At 45.6% G+C, this 21,356-nt stretch overlaps 2 protein-coding genes across 3 annotated transcripts; one reads left to right on the forward strand and one right to left on the reverse strand.

Moving 5' to 3' along the window:
• Positions 1–2,082: 2,082 nt before the first annotated feature.
• On the reverse strand, positions 2,083–11,452 carry CLN3 (CLN3 lysosomal/endosomal transmembrane protein, battenin). 2 transcript variants are annotated; one of them, XM_028702880.2, is made up of 16 exons: positions 11,316–11,452; positions 11,111–11,196; positions 10,924–11,008; positions 9,898–10,000; positions 8,403–8,462; positions 8,233–8,312; positions 7,510–7,595; positions 7,060–7,132; positions 6,202–6,345; positions 5,961–6,091; positions 5,596–5,645; positions 5,014–5,082; positions 4,840–4,895; positions 4,617–4,710; positions 3,733–3,873; positions 2,083–2,828 (listed from the first exon to the last, which is right to left on the reverse strand). In XM_028702880.2, the coding sequence occupies exons 2-16, from the start codon at positions 11,157–11,159 to the stop codon at positions 2,709–2,711; spliced, it is 1,341 nt and encodes a 446-aa protein (XP_028558713.2). In that variant the 5' UTR covers positions 11,160–11,196; positions 11,316–11,452; the 3' UTR covers positions 2,083–2,708. The 2 variants fall into 2 exon arrangements, with proteins under 2 accessions (XP_028558713.2, XP_028558711.2); XM_028702878.2 differs by having other exon boundaries at positions 10,924–11,014.
• Positions 11,453–11,504: 52 nt separating this feature from the next.
• Positions 11,505–20,044, forward strand: APOBR (apolipoprotein B receptor). Its single transcript, XM_028702875.2, has 9 exons — positions 11,505–11,688; positions 12,170–12,259; positions 14,796–15,010; positions 15,154–15,287; positions 15,408–15,462; positions 15,542–15,680; positions 17,030–18,501; positions 18,580–18,761; positions 18,851–20,044. The coding sequence occupies exons 3-9, from the start codon at positions 14,966–14,968 to the stop codon at positions 18,912–18,914; spliced, it is 2,091 nt and encodes a 696-aa protein (XP_028558708.2). The 5' UTR covers positions 11,505–11,688; positions 12,170–12,259; positions 14,796–14,965; the 3' UTR covers positions 18,915–20,044.
• The last annotated feature ends 1,312 nt before the right edge of the window (positions 20,045–21,356 follow it).

Genomic DNA, 21,356 nt, shown 5'->3' on the forward strand with positions numbered 1-21,356 from the left:
GAATTTGAACTCGCATCTCCAACACTCTTTAACTCCTATATTATTGTGGCTTTATTGTTTGTTACCTACCCCAACGACAAAGATTAAAAACCTTACTTAAAATATGTTTCATTCTGGAAAGAGGAGGGTTTGCCCTGCCAGACATGAAACTATACTATGAATCGGCAGCTTTCTGCTGGTTAAAAGATTGGCTACTTCTAGAGAACACTGATATTTTGGATCTGGAAGGGTTCAACAATGTGTTTGGGTGGCATGCATATCTGTGGTATGACAAGGTTAAAGCTCACAAAGCATTTAAGAACCATATTGTCAGGAAAGCAGTGTTTAATGTCTGGACAAGATACAAAGATTTACTAGAAAATAAGACCCCAAGATGGTTATCACCAATGGAAGCTAAGGCTCAGAAAAGACTCAATATGGAGGCCAAGTGGCCAAAATATTGGGAGATATTAGAAAAAGAAGGAGACACATGGAGATTGCAGAGTTTTGAGAAACTAAAAGATAAAGTGTGAGATTGGTTACATTATCGTCAAATTAGGGAGGTCTTTAATATGGACAAAAAAATAGGTTTCCAGGTGGAAAAATCGAAATTAGAAACAGAATTGTTAGAACCTAAAGCTAAGATACTTTCAAGAATGTATAACTTGCTGTTAAAATGGAACACTCAGGATGAAACGGTCAAATCAGCTATGATAAAATGGGTGCAAGACATTGGCTATAATATTATGTTTGCTGACTGGGAACGGTTATGGACCACTGGTGTGAAATTCACGGCATGTAATGCCTTGAAAGAAAATATTATGAAAATGATATACAGGTGGTATATGACCCCAGTCAAGCTTGCAAAAATATACCATTTGCCAGACAATAAGTGTTGGAAATGTAAAGAAACTGAGGGACGTGCCCAAAGGTCAAGGCTTTCTAGGAAATGATCTATAATGAACTGAAAAAGGTATTTAAATATACCTTCCCTAAGAAACCAGAGGCCTTCCTCTTGGGCATTGTTGGCCAAATGGTGCCAAGAAAAGACAGAACTTTCTTTATGTATGCAGTAACAGCAGCAAGAATACTTATCGCAAAGCACTGGAAGACACAAGATTTGCCCACTCTGGAAGAATGGCAGATGCAACTGATAGACTATATGGAATTGGCAGAAATGACTGGCAGAATCCGAGACCTGGGAGAAGAGCTAGTGGAAGAGGACTGGAAGAAATTTAAAGACTACTTGCAAAAGTATTGCAAATTGTATGAATGCTAGAATGATGCGGGATATAAAGATAATATGGTATTAGTGATATAGTTGAAAGGAGTATGTGAAAAATGGTTTACAGAACAAAGGTGAAGTCAGAATAATATTATGTCAAACTTAAATAAAATGAAAAAATGGGGGAAAATTGGAGGCATAATAGTTGAAATGTATAATATGAAATAAGATTTGAAAGAAGGTGAGGCATTGCTGAATAAGATTGTGTAAAAGGGAACACAGAAAAGGGAGATGCGAGGGAGTCTGGAAGGAGGATTATGAGAACAATATTTAAGAAATTGGTTCTTTTATGTCTTTTTTATGTCTTTTTTCTTTTGCTTTTTATGATGGGTTTTCTATTGTGTTTTTCTGTTTTTTGGATTGATTGTGATGGTGTTTTTTCTTTTTTCTTATTCTGTTTTGTGAAGTTTGTTTTACTGTTTGAAACTTTAATAAATATCTTTTAAAATATGTTTCATTCTGTACAAATATGCATACGCTGGGGAAGAGGAGATTTTAGAGCTAGAAGAGTCTCTGGGTATCCTCTAGTTCAGCTGTGCTCAGTGCGGGAATCTTACAACTTCAGCATTCCTGACAGATGGGTGTCCACCTTGTACTTAAATATTTCCAATGAAAGACACCACTACCTCCTCAGGCAGCATTTCCCACTGTCAAAAAGCTCTTCCCATTAGGAAGTTTTCTGTTAATGTTCTGAGCCAAAATTTGCACCCTTGCTACTTCCACTCACTACTTCTAGCCACTGTCTCAACAAATCCCCCAAACATATCAGCCTGTACCATAATCGGTATATCTGAAAAAGGGCAACAACAGAGCAATAATTGAAATATGACTGGTTTATTGATTGAGCTTGAGACAGAAATTGATCACTGTGCAAAATTATTACCCTTGCCCCTTTCTGAATTGAGCGTGCATCTCACCCTAACAATCTTCGTTCCCTTCTTCCATATTTATCTATAGTTATTAATGCACTTATGCAGCTGCACATCCCATTTCTGCAGTATCTTCTGGTTACATAGGAGTGTCACACTAAATATTCCTCCTCTGCTCCCTCTGCTCAACACAAGGATGTGCTGTGTGACCTATTGTATGCAACATTCACATGTTTCCCCCCTACAAACTGCAGAACATGATTTCCCATCCATCTGCGATTGTGTGCTCTGATTAAGCCCTCCCACTGCTGTGCAACATGGGATAAAAGTAGATTCCCATTCAGGCTCAGTTAAAATAAAATGCTCTCCAAAAATCAAAACAGACGAGGAAATTAATGCCAAAAGCCGACACCTTAATTCCGCGTGCCTCCTTTCTCCTCTTTTGACAGCCAGAGGAGGAGGGCATGAGCACATGCATCCCAGTGTCCTTCCCTCCTCCATACTGGGAAATGTACTGTTCAGGAACAGGCATGTGGTAAGTCAAGGCATATGTTGGTCCCTCTGGGAAGTGGGCCTCAAGGGAGGCGACAGAAATGGTTGTGGATAGGGATAGCAACAGCCCCTGAAAGCGAGATGCCCAACGTGTCAGCTATACAAGCAACTCCCATAGCAAACTCACGGTGCTCCGGCTTGCTCTGCATTTAGAGGGAGGAAGGAGGAGAGAATACACACATATATATAAATTAGCATGTTTCCAGCTATATGGTACCTTACCCGAGTTACTTCCTTCTGCAGTGTTGGATGGCAGGTTGAGAGGAGTTCCCTACCAGGACAGACTTTGCTCGTGTGCTCAAGACATCGATTCCATAAAACATATTTTGTTGCATTGTGCAAAATATGAGCAAGCCAGGGCTGAACTGATACTACCCTTGCTGGTACCTTTCCCGGGAAAATCAGAGGCTCACTATGTCAGGTTCCTATTGGAAGACCGGACAAATGCTAGAACATTAGCAGTGGCAAAGTTTTTATCGGTGGTTGCAAGAACAAATGATCCCTATATTCTGAACAAAATGCTTGTTTAACCTGGAGGTAGGCTGTATGAATTGTGTATTGCTTTGTAATGATTTGTTGGGTCTCTGGACTGTAATAAAGATTGATGATGATGATGATGATGATGATATATATTAGACAGTGATCCTCTACTATGTCTTCTGAAAATGGGAGGTACTATTCCTAGTCACTCTCATCTTTCTTTTGAAGGCACCTGCTTCCTGCTTCCCTCCCCCAAGTGTCTTCTGCAACACAAAAAGGCTTTGCTGGAGCAGGGGAAGGGGAAAGAGGAGAGCGTGTTTACACACACACACACACACACACACACACACACACACACCCCTCTAACTGGTTAAAAGAGGTCCACTTGCTTGTTCCTTGCTCCCTCCAAATAAGGGAACTGGCCTCATGCTCATCTCTCTCAAGCTCTGAGTGATATGCCTTTCCTCTACCCCTCAGTCACGTGACTGAAGTCTCACCCTCCTGGGTGCTCCATTGACATTCTTCCCCATTGGGCCACCATCTCCCCCCCACCCCCGCCAAGCTCACCTTTTCACTGATGCAGTGGAAAGTGTTCACGTAACCAGCTCCTCCCAGTAATCCCTCGTAGAGTACCAGAGCGAAAACTATATAGATGCTGGGTAGAAACATTTTGGACACAGCGACCGAGAGGAACACCATGTTCAGGCACTAGGTTGGAGAGGGGAAGAAAGAGATAGCATGTCAAGACCTTGACAAGTAGAGGAGAAAACAATAAGGCTAGTCTGTTGTGGAAAAAGGAGCGAAAGGTGGCAGTGATGGGGAATAAGCAGGACAGGAAAATATGACAAGGGTAGGAGACTTCAAAACAGACCAAAATAATAGACTCGGCACTGCTCTGCAGACATTAGCAGGCAACACTGCCTGCTCCTTCCTGCTGCTCAGGCAGTTCTTAAAGGCACAACAGGAGACTAGGCCAGCCTATCCAGAAGGACAATTTGCAGTGCAATAAATGTGTGATCATCCTCCAAAAGGTTCACAGAAGTCTAGTTTTTCTTGCTTCAAAAGCAGGTGGGACAAACTGGTGGAGTCTCCTCCCACTGAAGCAGACCAAACTCCAAGTCATTTGCATAGCCCCACCTACGAAGCAGGTGGGAGGAGTGACCCCATTCCTCCACCTCAGAAGCAAAACACAAAGGCCCAAGTTCAGTCCCTGGCATCCCCAGCTGAAAGGAGCTCAGATAGCAAGGCCTCCCTGCAGACTCTACAGAACTGGGCTAGATAGACCAAGGATGTGATTCCGTATAAGACCACGCGTTCCCTGGCAGAGAAAGATCACAGTACTTGGATTGCAACATCAACATTACAACAGAAATGGGGGGGGATGAACATGTCTCGGAAGAGCAGAAAGGAATCATTCATGCAGGTGTCTGTTGGCGAGGGGAATGTTTTACCTGTAACACCGCAAGGAGCCATATGTGCCGAATCCGTATGCAGGTGGCGGAGGAACGAGAGACAAAGACCCCAGCCTGGTAGAGCATCTGGTACCTATAGGAGGCGGGGGAGGGGGGAATCAGGAGTTTTAGCTCCCAGCACTTTTCTATTCTAACCAACCAACCCAAGTCAGACAGAGGTTCCAAAATCCCATCTCGTCTCACCTCCCAAACTTTCACTCACCAACGATATTGTTGCGCGTGAGTAAATGGCGCTTTATGGAAGTACAGCAGTTCAAACTGAGGAAGAAGAAGACAAAAAGTGGGGGAGGACCGTTAATGGCGATGGATCAGAAGATTTAGCTCCACCTCCCTGGTAAAGAAGTCTCCACCCATCCCCAACTTTCACACTACTCACCAGGCCCTGGTTGATGAAGTATTCAGCAAAATACACAACAGCTAAAGGGATGAGGTATTTTAAGAGACCCTAGTAACAGAGAAGGCACATGTTAGTGCATCATGAGAAGGCCGTGAAACCATGAGTCAATCAGGTATATGGTCGCCTTGGGTAATGCAGGCTTCACAAACAGCACCCTTTACTACTGGGGTCACATTTGCACCATACATTTAAAGAACAAGGCTCCCCCCCCCCCAAAGAATCCTGGGAACTGTGGTTTGTTAAGGGTGCTGGGAAGGTGAGGGGTAAACTCACAATGAGGTCTTTTACATCTGGGATCAATGAGAAGGGCTTCCAGATAAAGAGGCATAAATTCCAGGAAGAACAGAGACCTGGCCTTTGTTTAGCAATTGAATAGCATTCTCCCCGCATCCATTTTGCGCATTATTCACCCTGATATACTCTAGAATAGGGACATATTTACACGCAAACTTATACTGATACGATCTGTGATATGGACACCTTTAAACATGTGCTCCGAAATATCCTACGCCCTCTCTCAAATTAAAAACCAAAAAACCACATGCTGAGCCTGATTCTTACCTTGACCACCTGCCCCTTTTCTTGCAGGCTGAGCTGAGGGCTTTGTGCCTCTGGAGGAAGAAAAGGACGGTTGAAATGAGACAGCATAAAACAACCTTATTGGAAGAATTGTGAAAAAATTCTGTACATAGCCAAGTGCCAAGGACATTACATGAAGAACTACAGCAATATCTGTGAGCAACTCTCTCTTGTGCTTGGCATGAGCACAGTGCATCATGGGTAAAGAAGCTGTGACAGCATTTCTTCCCAGGGATAAAGTCTTGAGATAAACAAGGTGCATTATGGGTATAAATACTTAACCTGTCCCTTATATGCAACAGGTGGCACCATAGGAAGGTGAACCCACCAGTAAAGGGATTGCTTACTGTTTTGTAGTGTAGCTTTATTCTCAAGGAGCGGCTGCTGAGTTGAGGAAGGAGAACGTAGAGACTTCTGTGGACGCTTGCCCCAGCCGCAGCGAGGGGCCCCGGGGGGTGGAGCCAGCACAAAAGAATAACTATAGAGAAAGTGGGGAGGAAGATGGTCAAGGAGCCCAGGGGCCTTGAATGATCATTTAAACTTCTACAGCTATAAGCAGATACCTAATATGAGAGAGTTAGTCCTCACCTGGCCTGCATGATGACCGGAACAATGGTCATGAGGAGGAGGGTGTGCTGGGGGCTCAAGCCTGCCTCTGTCAGTCCAAGGTATGAAAGTGCCCCTAGCAGGCCAGCCCCACCTGTTCCAGAAGACCAGGCAGACACCACGGCACTGTGAGGGGTGGGAAGAGAAGCAGAAAGAACATGAGTCATAATGGGAGTGATTTCTGGGTAGCAGAAAGCACCCCCAGACCTAGCGTCATTACCTAATTGACAAATCCTGCACAAATTTATTCTACTCACACTTCAAACCAAACACTGGCCCAGCTGTCAATCTTGTCCCTCCCCTCATACATCAGGCCTTTCTGATTTTTATTATCATTATCAGATAGGTATGCATGTTTGTTTAGTTAAATATATATCCATCCTTCACTGTGAAAACGAAACAAAAACAAAAACCAGGCCAACAAAGTATCTTTTTCTAAAGTTGCTGGGGTGGTACAAAGCAACTAAGATGGAAGGCTGTGGAGCCTGTTTCTTCATATCAAAGGCAAAACAAGGATGCTTTGAAACAGGACCTGTGGCTGTATAAAAATGTTATATCTGCCTTCCTCTTTCAAAGCTGTTCCCTATGGCTGGAAGGAAGGAAGGCCTTGTGGGTTGGGGAACCTGTGGTTTTTCTATATGTTGTTGGACTTGGCCTCCCATCAACCCAGGCAGCATGGCCAATGGTCAGGGATGATGAGAACTGTAGTCCATCAACATCTAGAGTGCCACAGGTTCCCCATCCCTAATCTAAAGAAACAGACCACACCCATTGAGCAACTAATGCATCTGACCCCACTACCAAATCTCCATCCTGCAGCCACTGTGTCCCTTTAGTTACCTGTCAAAGAAAGACGTGAGCGCAAGGAATGTTATTTCACCCAGGCCAGATGAAATACTGGCCAGCACGACACCTACAGCAATTAGAAGGTGGAGAAAGACCCAGTCAATACAAAACATGCTGATGCTTCCTTCTTCTTTTCTGTTGGCCCTCACAGCCGGAGCTTGCTATTAAGAGGCAGCAATTCTAAAGCAAGAGATCATTTATGCTCAAATCACAGCTGGAAAGATATGGGTGGTGCAATATAAAACCCATAAGCCTCATGCTCTTGCTCCCCACAATTTTAGTCAAATCATGCCTTCAAAGCATGAGAAAAAACAGCTGCAGAGGCTGTAACAATAAATAAGAAGGGGGACAAGCTCTCTGGGTTTCCCTGCCATAATCTGAGGACTACCTGCCTGCCCACCCGCCACCCCCGCCAACCCCATCTCCCGTGAAGATGATTCTTACCTGCAAGGCTTTGGACTGTGCATGTGGAGAAGGCCACCACCAGGAAACTGCCCCAGGCCGTGATGACGCAGATGATAACACGCAAGCTGTGAGGGGTGGGGTGAGGGAAGGGGGGGTGAGATATAAGATGGGCAAATGGATGAGGCCTCAACTAACCATAAAGCCTCTTGCCATAGCTGTCAACCTTCCCTTTCTTTGCGGGAAATTCCCTTATTCCAGCGCCGTTTCCCGCAGCTATCTTGGATTGTTAGATATCCCGTAGACTGTCCCTGGGACAGGTGAGGCTGCTGATCCCTTATTTTCAAATCTGAAAGTTGACAGCTATGCCTCTTGCCCATATGTCACATACAAAGACAACCCCTCGTGACTACTAGGGCTGTTTATACATGATACCTTTAAAGCACATTCATAGCTCATTCTTCCTTAATTCTGGGCTCTGTGGTTTGACCCTCACAGAGTTACAATTCCCAGCAACTCTTGGCTTGGATATTACTTCACCATAACAAGGCAAGTTATTTTTTCGTATACGCTAACAGAAGTCCGCAATTACATAATGTAATTTAACATCTTATCTTTTCCACAGATTATATGATTTTGTTCCAAATACACTTTGCCAAATTGTACGTCCATCGCACATGCAAATAAGTTCCCATTTCCGTCTTGCGTTACGAGGGAATTTGGTATCTACCCAGACGACGCTTCCAGCGATCTGAGCCAACTCACCCATATGGGAGCAAGTGGATACAAAAAGGTGCACTGGATTTGATGAGAAGGGTGGGCAGAATGTCAGCCAACAGCACAGCCTGTAGGGAGCAGCAAAGAGATGGGAGTGAGCCAGTAGCTGGTGCCACACTCAAACCTGCCCCTGTCATCTCCCTGCACCTGACACTTACCCCCGTGGAGATGGCATTGCAGTCATAACGAGAAGCGTTTGCAGGAACGCTGGGGGGAGTCTGAGGGAGAAATTGGGCACAAGAGATTAAATGTAGGAGAGAATAATTTCATCACCCATCATTTCACCATCTGTTTTCCAAGATTTTCCTCATTCCAGTATGGAAGTATAACTTATTCAGTCAGGCATTCCATGAACTCAAGACCCACTTTGGGGTTCTGTACTTGGGTCACAATCCCGATCAGGGCTGCCGTGTGAGGGGAGGCAGGGTTTAATCCATGGATGGGAACCTGTGGCCTTCCAGATGCTGTTGGACTCCAACTCCCAGCAGCCCCAGACACCATGGTCATGGGGGGGGGGGTCACAGGTTCCTCAACCCAGCTTTAACCCTTCTCTCCCTTGCCATTTTCTTGATTTTTAGAATAGGGGCAAATATCAGCTTTAGGGGGGGGGGTTGGAATGGGGAGAGGGGGAAAAGATTAGGGGCCCCCTGGAGCTGCTTTTTGCAAAGAAAGATACATGACCAGTCTGAAGTATTCAAAAAATGCAGTTAGAAGTCGTGTCTAGTTTGACCTTTGCAGATTTTCAGACACTTTTTATTATGATTTTAGTCCAACTCTCCATCAATGGGTAGTTTAACATGGTTTTACCCTCCGCTCCCCCCATTTTTCTCCACAACAACTCTGGGAGGTAGGTTAGGCTGACTAACTCCAGATCACCCAATCAGCTTCATGGCTGTGTGGAGATTTGAACCCAGATCTCCCTGGTCCTATTCTAAATACTCAACAGTACAATATTAGCACCACTAAACGGCATTGTCAAACATACTGCTCATGTTCATGACCAATGTCAGCAACCAGCATGGCTGGTTTGTATAAGGTTCCCTGGTTATGTTGCAGGGCCCAGGAGGAGAGTGCCATTACGTACTGCTGCCATCTTAGTGAGCACTGGGTAATGTCACAATCTTCTCGATTAGTGCATGTGCTCACTAGCAGTGTAAGGGCATGCCAATGCCTTCTTTGCCGTGAACAATATCTGTATGGTTCTGTATATTCCCCATTTATTAGTCCACTAATTTACAGAGCAAATCTATTTGTGGTCAGATCCAACGCTCTGAGATGTTTGCTTTCACATTTGCCTAAAGTTTCCCCTCTGCTTAAAGTAGTTTGATCTTAAAAGGCCTTTCAAATATACAAAGGCCCTGGCTAACTAAGAGCTAGAGCCAGCCTTAGTGCAGTGCCAACATCCAAATAATCCTTTTTCATCTTTTGTACACACATGTGATGCACCCTCTGCCACCGTCCACAGTCCTTTGCATGTGTGGGGTCTAATGCACTAGATCTGGCACACAGATGTTTTTCCATCCCTGTTTTCTATTCATCTCTCTCATCCAGGCTCAGATACTTTCTCTCGCTTTCTCCTGCACCCAGTACAATCTGTTTCTTGCTCTGTTTTGTACACAAACACTCAAGTACTCCTCTCCTTTGAATACTCACTGGCTCAGTCCCATTGCCTGCTGGCACCTTCTGATGGCTGAGAATATCATGGGCAGCACTCAGCATTACCACATAGGCAAAGTTGTTGCAGAGTCCCAGCAACCTGTGGAGGGGAAAGCAGGCAAGTCAGAGCACCCAGAAATGCAAGACAGGAGAGTCAGGGTTATCATATCATTTCTTTCATTTCTATTCTGCCTTTTTTCCAGGCCAGAGTTCAAGGGGGCATATATAAGGTTCCCTGCTCCCAAGCAGCCTCCCATCCAGATTCAGTTCTGCCTAGCTTCAGCAAGGTTGCTGCACCGTGCCTTTAGACCATGGGTAGGCAAACTAAGACCCGGGGCCTGGATCCAGCCCAATCGCCTTCTAAATCCGGCCTGTGGACGGTCCAAGAATCAGCATGTTTTTACATGAGCAGAATGTGTCCTTTCATTTAAAATGCATCTCTGGGTTATTTGTGGGGCCTGCCTGGTGTTTTTACATGAGTAGAATGTGTGCTTTTATTTAAAATGAATCTCTGGGTTATTTGCGGGGCATAGGAATTCGTTCATCCCCCCCCAAAAAAAATATAGTCTACCCCCCACCACCACCAAGGTCTGAGGGACAGTGGACCGGCCCCCTGCTGAAAAAGTTTGCTGACCCCTACTTTCAACTATAGTCCCTTTTGAAAGCCCAGAATGGCATCCCCACACCCTCAGTTCCCCAGGAGTGTGTGAGAGAGTTCGTACAAATCCGGCTACAGCAAGCCCCACACAGCCCTCCAGTATGTTGCAATATGCTCAGATGTGGAGGATGCAACAAGGGAGGAGATCAAAAGAAAAGGAAATCTGATCCGTTTAGTGTCAACAGAGCATACAGCAAAATGCACCAAAGCATAGAAAGAGAAACCTGACTTTAATCGAGCTGTCATTGTGCAAGAAAGAACGCCACAGAGAAGCTGCTTTAAATAAAATAAGAAAGGAGGTTCTGCTTTTGTTCATGCTACACAGCCTAGAAAACCTGTGGAAATAAAGCAAGGGGGGGTCTCACCAGAAGCCCACGTTGTTCCTCCACTGGCTACAGGCATCCAGGGTGGTCTCAGGCTCGGCAGAGGGTGAGGCATCTTCATCTTCCCCTGTTTCTTGAGGGGGTGGAAGAGAATCAGAGTCAGAGAAGAAAACGGGGGGGGGGTGTTGAATGGGAAGGGGGGTGAGAGATGGGAGCAAAGAAGACTCACCTTCAGAATCACTCGGGATGTGCTGCCACAGACTCCCAGCAGGTCCCATGGCAGGCAGGACAGAATGGGGTAGTGGGGGCGACTACCTATAACAAAAATGGGGGGGGGGCATAGATAAAAACAGAAACCATAGCTGCCCTAGAAACTTCTTAACTACACTGAGATATCCTCTCCCTCTTGCACACACCAGTCTCTCTTTCTGTACCTTTAAGAAATCGGAGCCTTAGACCATCACCGCGTAGCTTTAGGCCATCACCGCCCCTCTCAGTATATCTAGGCGTAACAGATCCAAGAAGCTTCCTCTTAAGCGGCTGTCATGTGAAGCTGAAGTTGCCGCCTGACTTTGCTTCCGGGTTTGATGCCATTTCCTGCTCCCAGTGCCCTCACTTGTGTGCCCTGCCGATAAAGCCATACATTGACGCAAGCACACGCTGGCAAACAAGCCGGTGTAATGAAGCTAGATTTGCCCTCAATATACATGGCTGCTTTACAACAACAATCTCCTCTCCCGGGAGAGCGTGATTGTCAGAAATTTATTGCAATAACGCTATTCATCGGGTAGCTGCAGATATGAACAGGTTCGCTAATGATCTCTTTCAGCTTCTGCCTTCTGGAAGAGGGTACAGGTTATAAAGACTAGGACTAGCCGCCTGAGAAACAGTTTTTATCCAAATGCGATTTTGGTTTTAAACGCAGTGTAAAGTAGTCTCTGTGGGAGTATATTGTATTTAATTATGGGGTATCAGAGTTTTAAGGGGGTTAACCAGGCTGGGATAGTTGGGATAGCAGGCTTGTTGGTTTTAAAATGTCTGATGTAGATTTTTTCAATTTCGTTATTCTGTATGGGACAACAACAATAAAGATTATCGTATTGTATCGTTTCGTTATCATTTTAAATTAGGCATTCTACACGAGCACTGTTAAAAGCATGCATGTTTTTAGTGGAGTGACCAATTGCAGAGTTTTGCCATGTATTTTATTTTGAAACATTTGCATCCCTCTATCCTGACCATTCAAAACACTTGAATTACAGTAGAATGTATATATTTAAAATTATAGCAGAAACCACAGCACCAGAGAAAAATCACAAAGTAAACCGGAAACAAAACAGACTCCTTAGTACCTTCCAGAACAGAAACATTTAAAAAAGTAAGTAAAAGTGTGGGGGGCCCAGTCATCCCAAGTAGGGTTGCCAACTTTGTTCTCACAAAATACAGGACAGGATGGCGGGCGGTCGGGCAGGGGGAGTTGGGGAAATTTTGTTTTTAATCTGGTGCTGAAATTACTTCAGAACAATCCATTACAATATATTGCAGCCAAACCTGATGGCCCCTCTGGAATTTGTCACATACACATGAATTTATAAATCTGTCTGTGCTTTGCTATCCTGAGCTTAAATACATGACCTTTCATGCACATGCAATTCATGCAGACCAGGGCAAAAAATAAATAAATAGGGGGGCATATTCTGATGAGGGGATGAGCTTTGCTCCACATGGTAAATTTCTGAAAGAGAGAAAAAATATTATCCCCTACTATGTTCAGATTTTGGGTTTTTGGTTGCTCTCTGAGGGGCAGCGTGGCATTCCCAGACTACAGCTCTGTGGATCTCTGTACCACCCATATTTTTCCAGATCAACTGCAAAGGAAGTCCCACTTTTTAATTTAGATGCTGGAATCCTTCCTGCATTCCTAAATAAAATGGCCCTTTGCAAGTTGTTTAAAGATTCTGGATTGAAGAAGTCTTCTCTCGAAGGATCTTTATATTGTACAAACCAACAATGAGTTTGATTTTATGGACGCCGTTTACAGAGCTTCCTTGATCTGTGACCTCTCTCTCTGCACTCAGGCCAGAGGAAATAGATGTTATTCTTAACTGGTTCCTCTCAGGAAACACAACCCTGCAGAAGATATATGCGAGCGATTTGGAGCTGTAACTATTAGTACTCTTCAGGCATTCTAGGCTGCACACCCACCGTACATTTAAAGCACATGACTCCCCTAATAATTCTTGGAACTGTAGTTTACCCCTCACCAAGCTACAATTCCCAGCACCCTTAGCAAACTACAATTCCCTGGATTCTTTGGAGAAAGTCGTGTGCATTAAAAGTGTGCTGTGTGTATGTAGCCCAAGCTTCACACAATGTCCTGCTGTGGAGGCAGAGCATAGCCATTGTGGCTAGTAGCCTTTGATAGCCTTATCCTGCATTTTGAAACATGGAATCATAGAACTGGAAGGGACCCAAGGGTCATCTAGTCCAACCCCCTGCAATACAGGAATCTCAGCTAAAGCATCCATGACAGATGGCCATCCAACCTCTGCTTAAAAACCTCCAAGGAAGGAGAGTATACCACCGCCCTAGGGGAGACAGCTCTTACTGTCAGAGTTTTTCTGCCTGTTTAGTCAGAATCTCCTTTCTTGAAACTTGAAGTCATTGGTTTGAGTCTCCAGAGCAGGAGAAAAGAAGCTTCCTCTGTCTTCCATGTGACATCCCTTAAGATATTTGAAGATGGCTATCATATTTCCTCTCAGTCTCTTCTTTTCCATTTATTTGTCTAATCCTATGTTGGAGCCATATTTCTGAGGAAATAACCGAAGGTCACTTCCAGGTGAGCTATTTATGGAGCATTCATCCCGATCTGTTTGCACAAAGACTGAGCATTCGCTCCGATTCCTTTGGAGGGAGATTATACAGCGTTGCATCAAGCAAGTTTTAATCCCACACTTTTGAGTGCATTTCCCCATCACCTTCCTTTTTGATTGGCGGAGCGGATGAGCTTCTTGAGAAAGAGCGTTAGCTCAACTTTAATCACGCAACCTGAATTTGCTGGTATGGGATTAAATCCCACCTGCAAAACAGCAACAGTCTGGAAGCTGCCTGATTTCCCATTCATTTCTTTCTTACCTAGAAATGTAGATGCCTCACCTGGGGCTGCATACACACCACACATTTAAAGCATGAACACACATACACACCCCACATCTCCTGGGAACTGTAGCTTGCTGAGGACTGTAGCTCTGCGAGGATAAAGCTACAGCTTAAATGTACGGTGTGCGTGCAGGCCTACTGAATTTGGCTGCTATGGCCTTGGATCATTCTGTCATCATTTGGCATTTGGGAACTGATTTGTTAATGCGCCTTCGGTTGGTTGGTTTCTCTCTCTCTCTCTCTCTCTCTCTCTCTCTCTCTCTCTCTCTCTCTCTCTCCCTTCAAACCTCCTGAATTTTTATTATTGTAACAACGGCTAGCTACCTTAAAGGTATTTTTTCTGGGATGGGAAGGCATGATCGTAATGGTCTAATAAACAGATGAGTGAATAAATAGCAGCCTTACTTGTAATCGTGTTAATGGCCCGCTAATCTCTGCTCTATTTTGTAATTAATCAGAACCCCACCCTGAAATTTGCTGTGGGTTGTTCCACAAGTTGGGAAAGAACCTGGGTGTGTTTTGGTCAAAGTTCATTGCACAGGGTTCAGGTCAAGTTGCCACTAAATTGTCAAGAGAGAGAGCGAATCTTTCTCTTTTTTAGAAGGGTTGATATGTGGGTGAAAGTAAAAAAGGGAGGGTTAATAAACAAGATGGACTGAATTTTCCAACTATGGTTCTGCACTCCCCTGAGTTGGAGGCTGATTTAGTCGGCATTTGACACTGACTGTCTCTCAATGCTTCTTGTTTCCATCAAGTTTGTGGTGTGCTGCTTTTAACAGTTGTGCAAAGCCAGAACGGACTGTGGCAATGAGTTGCAAAGGGGAGGAGGAGGATGTGGTCAGAAGCTTTGACGGCGGCGTTACTTCCCTCCCTGGGGAGAAAGGAGAAGCTGCTGTACCTCCTCTCCACCTGACCCAGATGTCCGATGGAGCACCTTCAACGGCTGCTGGGGACCCTGCAACGGGCTCTGGTAAAGGAACCCCCTTTTGTCGTCAGCCAAGCTGGGGTGGGCTCCAGGGCCCATGACTTACGTGGAGGGAGGTGGGTGCATCTGCTGGCTTGCTCAACAGACCGTCTGCATTCAGTGTCTCCCTTGCTCCACCCCATCTTCAGGATTATGTTTCGTCCTTCACCACTTACCTGCTTGGAGATGAAACTTACCCAGGAGCAGAAGAGTCAGGACATAGAAGGGATAGGAGCAGCCGAGGCAGCAGCCATGACGGGGAAGTGGAGACAGCACACTCTGGGTAATGAAGCTGCTGGCTGAGGTGGGAGTGGGGGAGCTATTTATGCTTGGAGCTTTCTACCTCTTGAGTGGAAGGGTCTCCACAGCAGCTGGATTCACCCTTTCCCCCTCTTCCCTGCAGGGACATTCCTCCAAGGAGACATCTGGAGGTCTTTGAAGGTTCGCTCACCGCAGAGGTAGGTGCTGGAAAAGAGGAGGCGGGGAAAGAGTCATTTAAGCTCCGCCTCTCCTTCACCATGGTCCTTCCTTTTTCAGATAACCCCAGCCAACCAGGAAATCCAGGCAGCATCAGAAGCAGCAGATCACGATGCTCAGGCGACAGAGTCTGTTCACAAACCTTCCAAGTTCCCCAACAGATCTGAGGGACAGAAAAAGGCTGAGGAAAAGCTCTCAGGTGATGGAAAATTCTAGAATGTGCCAAAGTCACACTGTGGAGGGCCCGACGGGTGTTTCTAGGAGGCATGGGTTGCTACCTGGTTTGATTTAGCTTGGAGTCTCCATCTTAAACATAAATGTGTGGGAAGCGATTGTGGTTGCTCAGTCTTGAGGATAAAACCGTCTGCATATGAGCAGAGAAACCTCTATCTTTCCCATTGACACATTCCTGGGCTAATTTATGCCATTTGAATAAGGTTCCAGAACTGGGACTACTGACCCATGGCTCATCCTGGAAAGAGAAATCAATATATTTATATTGGGCACTCTGCATGCACTGATGTTTCTCTGCTATTGTTTTTATTGATCGTGACCCTGAACGTTTAATGGTCCTGTACAACTTCAGATTTTTTGGTGCTTTGTTACTGGGGATGATGTTTTATTCTAAGATCTTGCACGATGATGATGATGATAATTTGTTAGCCTTGTTGCAGTTTACAAGAAAGTACGATAATGAAAATATTTTACAATAAGAAAACATCCTTAATTTCTGGGTGGAACAATAATATAGGAATGTGTATATTTGTGGGGAGAAACCAATATCTTTAGGTTCTGGGGTGCTCAAATGCAGAGCTGAAGAGACCAAGATCTGTGTGAGCACAGTATGAGATTCATAGTGTAGGACCCAGGAAAGAGCCCCTTCAGCAGTAACTCCTAGTATTTGTAACTCCATCATAACTGAGGCCATTAAGATTCCTCTTTTCTGGTGGGTGTTCAGAGGAGGAGAGACCTGAATGCTATTAGCAATTGTGATTCAGTGATAACTGCTACGTGTTTTTGAAAGATCCTGGTTCATCAGTTGTATGCATTTTTATCTATTTGCTTTGTTGTAAGCTGCCCTGTGAACGCGGGTGGCGCTGTGGGTAAAAGCCTCAGCGCCTAGGGCTTGCCGATCGAAAGGTCGGAGGTTCGAATCCCCGCGGCGGGGTGTGCTCCCGTCGTTCGGTCCCAGCGCCTGCCAACCTAGCAGTTCGAAAGCACCCCCGGGTGCAAGTAGATAAATAGGGACCGCTTACTAGCGGGAAGGTAAACAGCGTTTCCGTGTGCGGCTCTGGCTCGCCAGAGCAGCGATGTCACGCTGGCCACGTGACCCGGAAGTGTCTTTGGACAGCGCTGGCCCCCGGCCTCTTGAGTGAGATGGGCGCACAACCCTAGAGTCTGTCAAGACTGGCCCGTACGGGCAGGGCTACCTTTACCTTTACCTTTTAAGCTGCCCTGTGGCTTTTGCAAAGGGAGCTATATAATTCAAATACATTATCCAAATACATAAATACTGTAAATGTGACCTTCCTAATTTCTCCCCCACAGAGTCCTCTCAATTCCCAGCTGATGCTCCAAAGTCAAGCCCCACAGCAGCTGCGATCAGCAGCATTAGACAGAAAGATGTGGAGGGGCCAACTGCTACTGAGGGACTCCATCAGCTGGAGCTAGAAGGAACCAGCTGGATAGGAGGAGTTCAGCAGCAGGGGGCACTAGAGGAAGAGGCAGATACAGAACAGCATCAGCATGGGGAAGCAGAGAAGCCCAAAGGCAAACAGCCAGAGGAACAAGGGCAGGGAGAAGAGACTTCAGAGGAGAGGGAGGAAAAACAAGTGGGAACTGTGTGGTATGACGGGATCCAGCAAACTGCACCAGATTGGGCACTATCTGTGGGAGAAGAGCAGAGAGGGATGGTGAGGGCTGTGGGGTTTCAGCTCACTGGGGGGGTGGAGGAGGAGGTCAAGATGGTGGAGAGACAGCAGCTAGAGGCTGAGAGACAACAGGAAAACGAAGCAGAGATGGAAAAGGACCTGCTGGAGGAAACCAATATGGTGGTTGCAAAGGAAGGAATTCCACAACCAGTGCCAGGCAGGGCAGAGAGTGAAGAAGACCAGGAGGAGATGCTCAGAGGAGAAGCTGAAGCTGGGAGAAGCCATCTGTGGGAGCCAAAAGAGGAAGTGGAAGGCACAAGAGAGACTGATTGTGGTCAGGAAAAGGAACTGGGAGAAACTTTCTGGTACAAGGGGATTCAGGAAAGGGTACCAGATTGGCCACAGTTTGTGGAGGTACAACAGCGAGGGCTGGAGGAGGCAACCAAGATGGCAGAAGATGAGCAGCTGGAGGTTGAGCAGGAACACAAAGAAGATCCAGAGGCAGAAAGGCAGGAGGGAGAGACATGGGCTGTGGGATTTCACCACAAGGGGCTGGAGAAGGAGGAAGAAGAGGTCAAGATGGCAAATGGTCAACAGCTGGAGGTCAAGCAGGAACAGGAAGAAGAACCAGAGGTGGAAGAGAACCTGCAGGAGGAGTTAGATATAGCCGAAGAAGAAGAAATTCAGCAAACAATGCTGGGCACTGCAGAAACTGAGGGAGGGCAGGAGGAGGAGCTAGACGAGGAAGAAGAGGCAGGGAGATGCCACCAGTGGGAGCCAAGGGAAACTGCTGTGCTTTTGGAAGGGCAGGATGGGGAGCCAAAGGGAATAGCAGAGAACAGGGGTGGTCGGTGGGAAGAAGTGGCAGGTGCAGAAGAGACAGAAGGGGTCCAGCAGAGGGAGGAAGAGGAACCTGTGAGAAAGGAGGCAGCAGCAGAAGAAGAAGTGGAACTTGCAGGAGAAGAATGGCTGGAGGAGAGTGATCAGGAGGGTGAATCAGAGAGGCTGGCAGAATCTAGTGGTCTTTTTGACAAAGAGGTGCTGGAAGCAGCTGGAGTCCAGACAAAGCAAACAGAAGAGATGGAAAGTGGCCGGCAGCAAGAACCCATGGTGTGCACTTCCTCCATCGCTGGGACGTTCCCAGTTAAGGTAAGCAAAACTAAAATAAAAATGGAGCATGATGGGAGTCAGGACTCTGGAGTTAACCAATTCACTTCTCCTGTGCAGGTCACGGCCCTGGACACAAGTCACCAAATGGAGCGGGTGCTGCTTCGCCGCAAGAGCTCTATCCGGCGGGCGCCCAGCACAAAGAGACAGCCAGTGGAGACCCAGCCAGAGACGATAAGCGTAGCTGAGGAGGTTCCAGCTCAACCACAAACACCGCGCAGGCAGAACCCAAGGCTTTCTGGGTAAATATGAATATCCTATCACCACCAGCCCAGGAGTTAACCTCGGAGTTTTGCCTCACTCTGCTCATTCATTCTCTTTGCCTCCCCAGGTTTGGGCCTATGCACCCCAACATGATGGCTGAACTTCAGACCCGCCTGCGCAAGCCCCAGTGACCCAAGGGTTGATTTCTGCATTATATTTGAGCTTTCACTGGACGCAAAAGCCGCCTCTGGAAATCTAGGGGCAGTTTAGCACTCATTTCCATGTTAATTGCTTTCGGGGTGGGGGATATCCATTTGCAACCCTGTTAATGCAGAAAATTGTGGGAGATGAGTGATGAAATTGGGGGTACTCTACCGGCATACAGTTCTCTCGTGCCATTTTCATGCGTGAATCATGGGGGGACAGAAGTGCGCAGGTGCGGAAAGGGTGGGGAAGCGGCCTCATGTCCAATGACATTTGTTGTTGTATCACACCTCACCCACTGGTGTGAAAAAGAATTAGTGCAGCATGCCAGCGTATTGCTCGAAAAGCTACAGCAGTGTGAAAGCAACGTTAGAAAACAGGGCAGGAGTGCTAGTGTTATAATCAGGAAAACCACCACAAAATTCTCATGTCTGAACTTACCCCTGTGATAGGCTAAGGCACAGGGTGTGTGTGTTGGGGGAGCAAGACTAGAAAATGGGGCTAATGATACCGGTTGCCATTCATATCAATGGCTCCTTCTACATTAGAGCATTGTAGCGCTGCTGAGGCACTGCTTTTCCACAATAATCTGGAAGTGGAATTAACACTCCACGTAATACTTCATATAGCTCTTTCCGCCCTAAAAATTCCTTCCTGCTCAATCCATTAAGACAGGGATAGCCAACATGGTGCCCTCCAGATGTCAATGGATAACAGATCCTGTCCCCCTTGACCACTTGCTATGTTGGCTGGGTCAGATCGCATTTGTAATCCAGTAGCATGCAGTGGACATCACTGGCTACCCCTGTAAGAGTATCTATAGCAGAAGCTCTATCGAGGGTGCCACAACTTTCAAATGTGAGAGAGCCTTTTCGGTGGTTGTGTCCTCCCGACTTTTAAAATATTTTTTTGTAACTAAGTGAAGAGGATGTTTTTCTTTCTGGCTTTTAAACGATAGCTTTAGTTCATTTAACTAAATTTAGTTAATGTAGTTCGTTTATTCACGTTTAATTGTTATTTCTACTTTTGTTTTTAGTTGCTGTTTTCACCGTCAGATGTGCAGTTTCTGGCTGGTTTAAAATGTCAAAATGTTGGTATTAAAAATTGTTTAATTGCACTGTTTTTTGCCGTGTTTCAAAAGCTTCCGTTGAGAGGTAGACAATAAATCTTTCAAATGAATCAATAAATCCATGTCAGTGGTTGTCATACTGTTTCACAGGGAGCTTAAAGGCAGGTGAGCTAAAACGACTTGCCTGCTGCTGCCAGTCTTCCATTACAACATGCAGCTACTGGAGAGTTTGGTAGTGTACATTGTTCACCTAAGGCAACAGTGAGATACATTAGCCAGGCCAGTACCAGTCAGGAACGGTGCATGCTCCCTAGAAAATACCCAGAATCCTCTGTAACAAACAGTTACACTCACTCCAGTTCTCTGAGCAGTGAGAAGCTCTGGGGGTTTGATTTCCTTTGGAAAGAGGTTACTGGAGTGACTTATTGATGCTTTGTAATAATTATGTTCATTTATACACGCACACAAAAATTTTAAGCCAAAGTTCACAGGGCGGTCCACAATATAAAAATACAAAATGAAAACACACAGTTTAATCTCGCCAAAAGATAGGCAGATGCTCCCACATCAGATCTTTGCCAGCAAACCACAATTTTAAGCCATTGTTTGTTGATGACTTATGCATGTTGGGTTGTTTTAACTAGGGCTTGGTGTTATGTGCAAACCTAGCACCCTTCCTTGACCATGGCTGCATGCTTTTTACCATCTTAAAATCCAGCTAGGTTCTTCTTTCCACCCCAATTTGGATTAAAGCTGGTTGAGGGGGGGATGTATCAAAATGCAATATTTCATTAAAAACAACAGGATAGACACAGGAAAGATATGGATTGTGGCTAACATTGTGCATAGACTGCTTCCCAAAATAGCAGTGGGAGTGTAGTGGATGCAGAGGGAACAGCAATGTACACAGCCCATGTTTGTTTTGGCCACCCCACCCCAGACGCTCATTAATCACCAAACAAAAGAAGCTGAAAAACTAAACTGGAGAAACAAGCCATGGTTTGTTTGACTGTTGGACAATTAATGGTTTGTGGTTTGTCAGAACAAACCATGGCTTGCCATTACGCGCAAACCAGTCAGTCTCTGGTTCAGACTGATATGCGTCCTTTGCACACAGATCCCATCAATCAAAAAAACAAACACAAGAGAGGTTCTTTCAGAGCTACTCCAAGGTTTATTGTTTGTTATTACTCTGCTTGTTAAGCTTGTACTCTTACCATCAGAACCAATGATCATGGAGCCTACAGAGACAAATTTCAGGTGAGAAACACTGTTTGAGCCAGAGTATACCTGATTTTATTTAATTATCTATCACATTTATATCCCACCATTTTTCTCCAAATACATGGTTCTCTCCTTC

The sequence above is a fragment of the Podarcis muralis genome, chromosome 13, assembly GCF_964188315.1.
Source record: "Podarcis muralis chromosome 13, rPodMur119.hap1.1, whole genome shotgun sequence".
Taxonomy (NCBI): Eukaryota; Metazoa; Chordata; class Lepidosauria; order Squamata; family Lacertidae; genus Podarcis; species Podarcis muralis.

Excerpts from the sequence above, each read along its gene's own strand:
- APOBR (XM_028702875.2), top strand. The coding sequence starts at position 14,966 with ATGGAGCACCTTCAACGGCTGCTGGGGACCCTGCAACGGGCTCTG. Across the intron at positions 15,011-15,153 it reads GGACCCTGCAACGGGCTCTG|GATTATGTTTCGTCCTTCAC; the intron begins GTAAAGGAACCC and ends CCCCATCTTCAG. Across the intron at positions 15,288-15,407 it reads GTGGAGACAGCACACTCTGG|GGACATTCCTCCAAGGAGAC; the intron begins GTAATGAAGCTG and ends TCTTCCCTGCAG.
- CLN3 (XM_028702878.2), bottom strand. The coding sequence starts at position 11,159 with ATGGGACCTGCTGGGAGTCTGTGGCAGCACATCCCGAGTGATTCTGAA. Across the intron at positions 10,001-10,923 it reads AGGAACAACGTGGGCTTCTG|GTTGCTGGGACTCTGCAACA; the intron begins GTGAGACCCCCC and ends TCCCCTCCACAG. Across the intron at positions 5,083-5,595 it reads AAAAGGGGCAGGTGGTCAAG|GGTCTCTTAAAATACCTCAT; the intron begins GTAAGAATCAGG and ends CTCTGTTACTAG.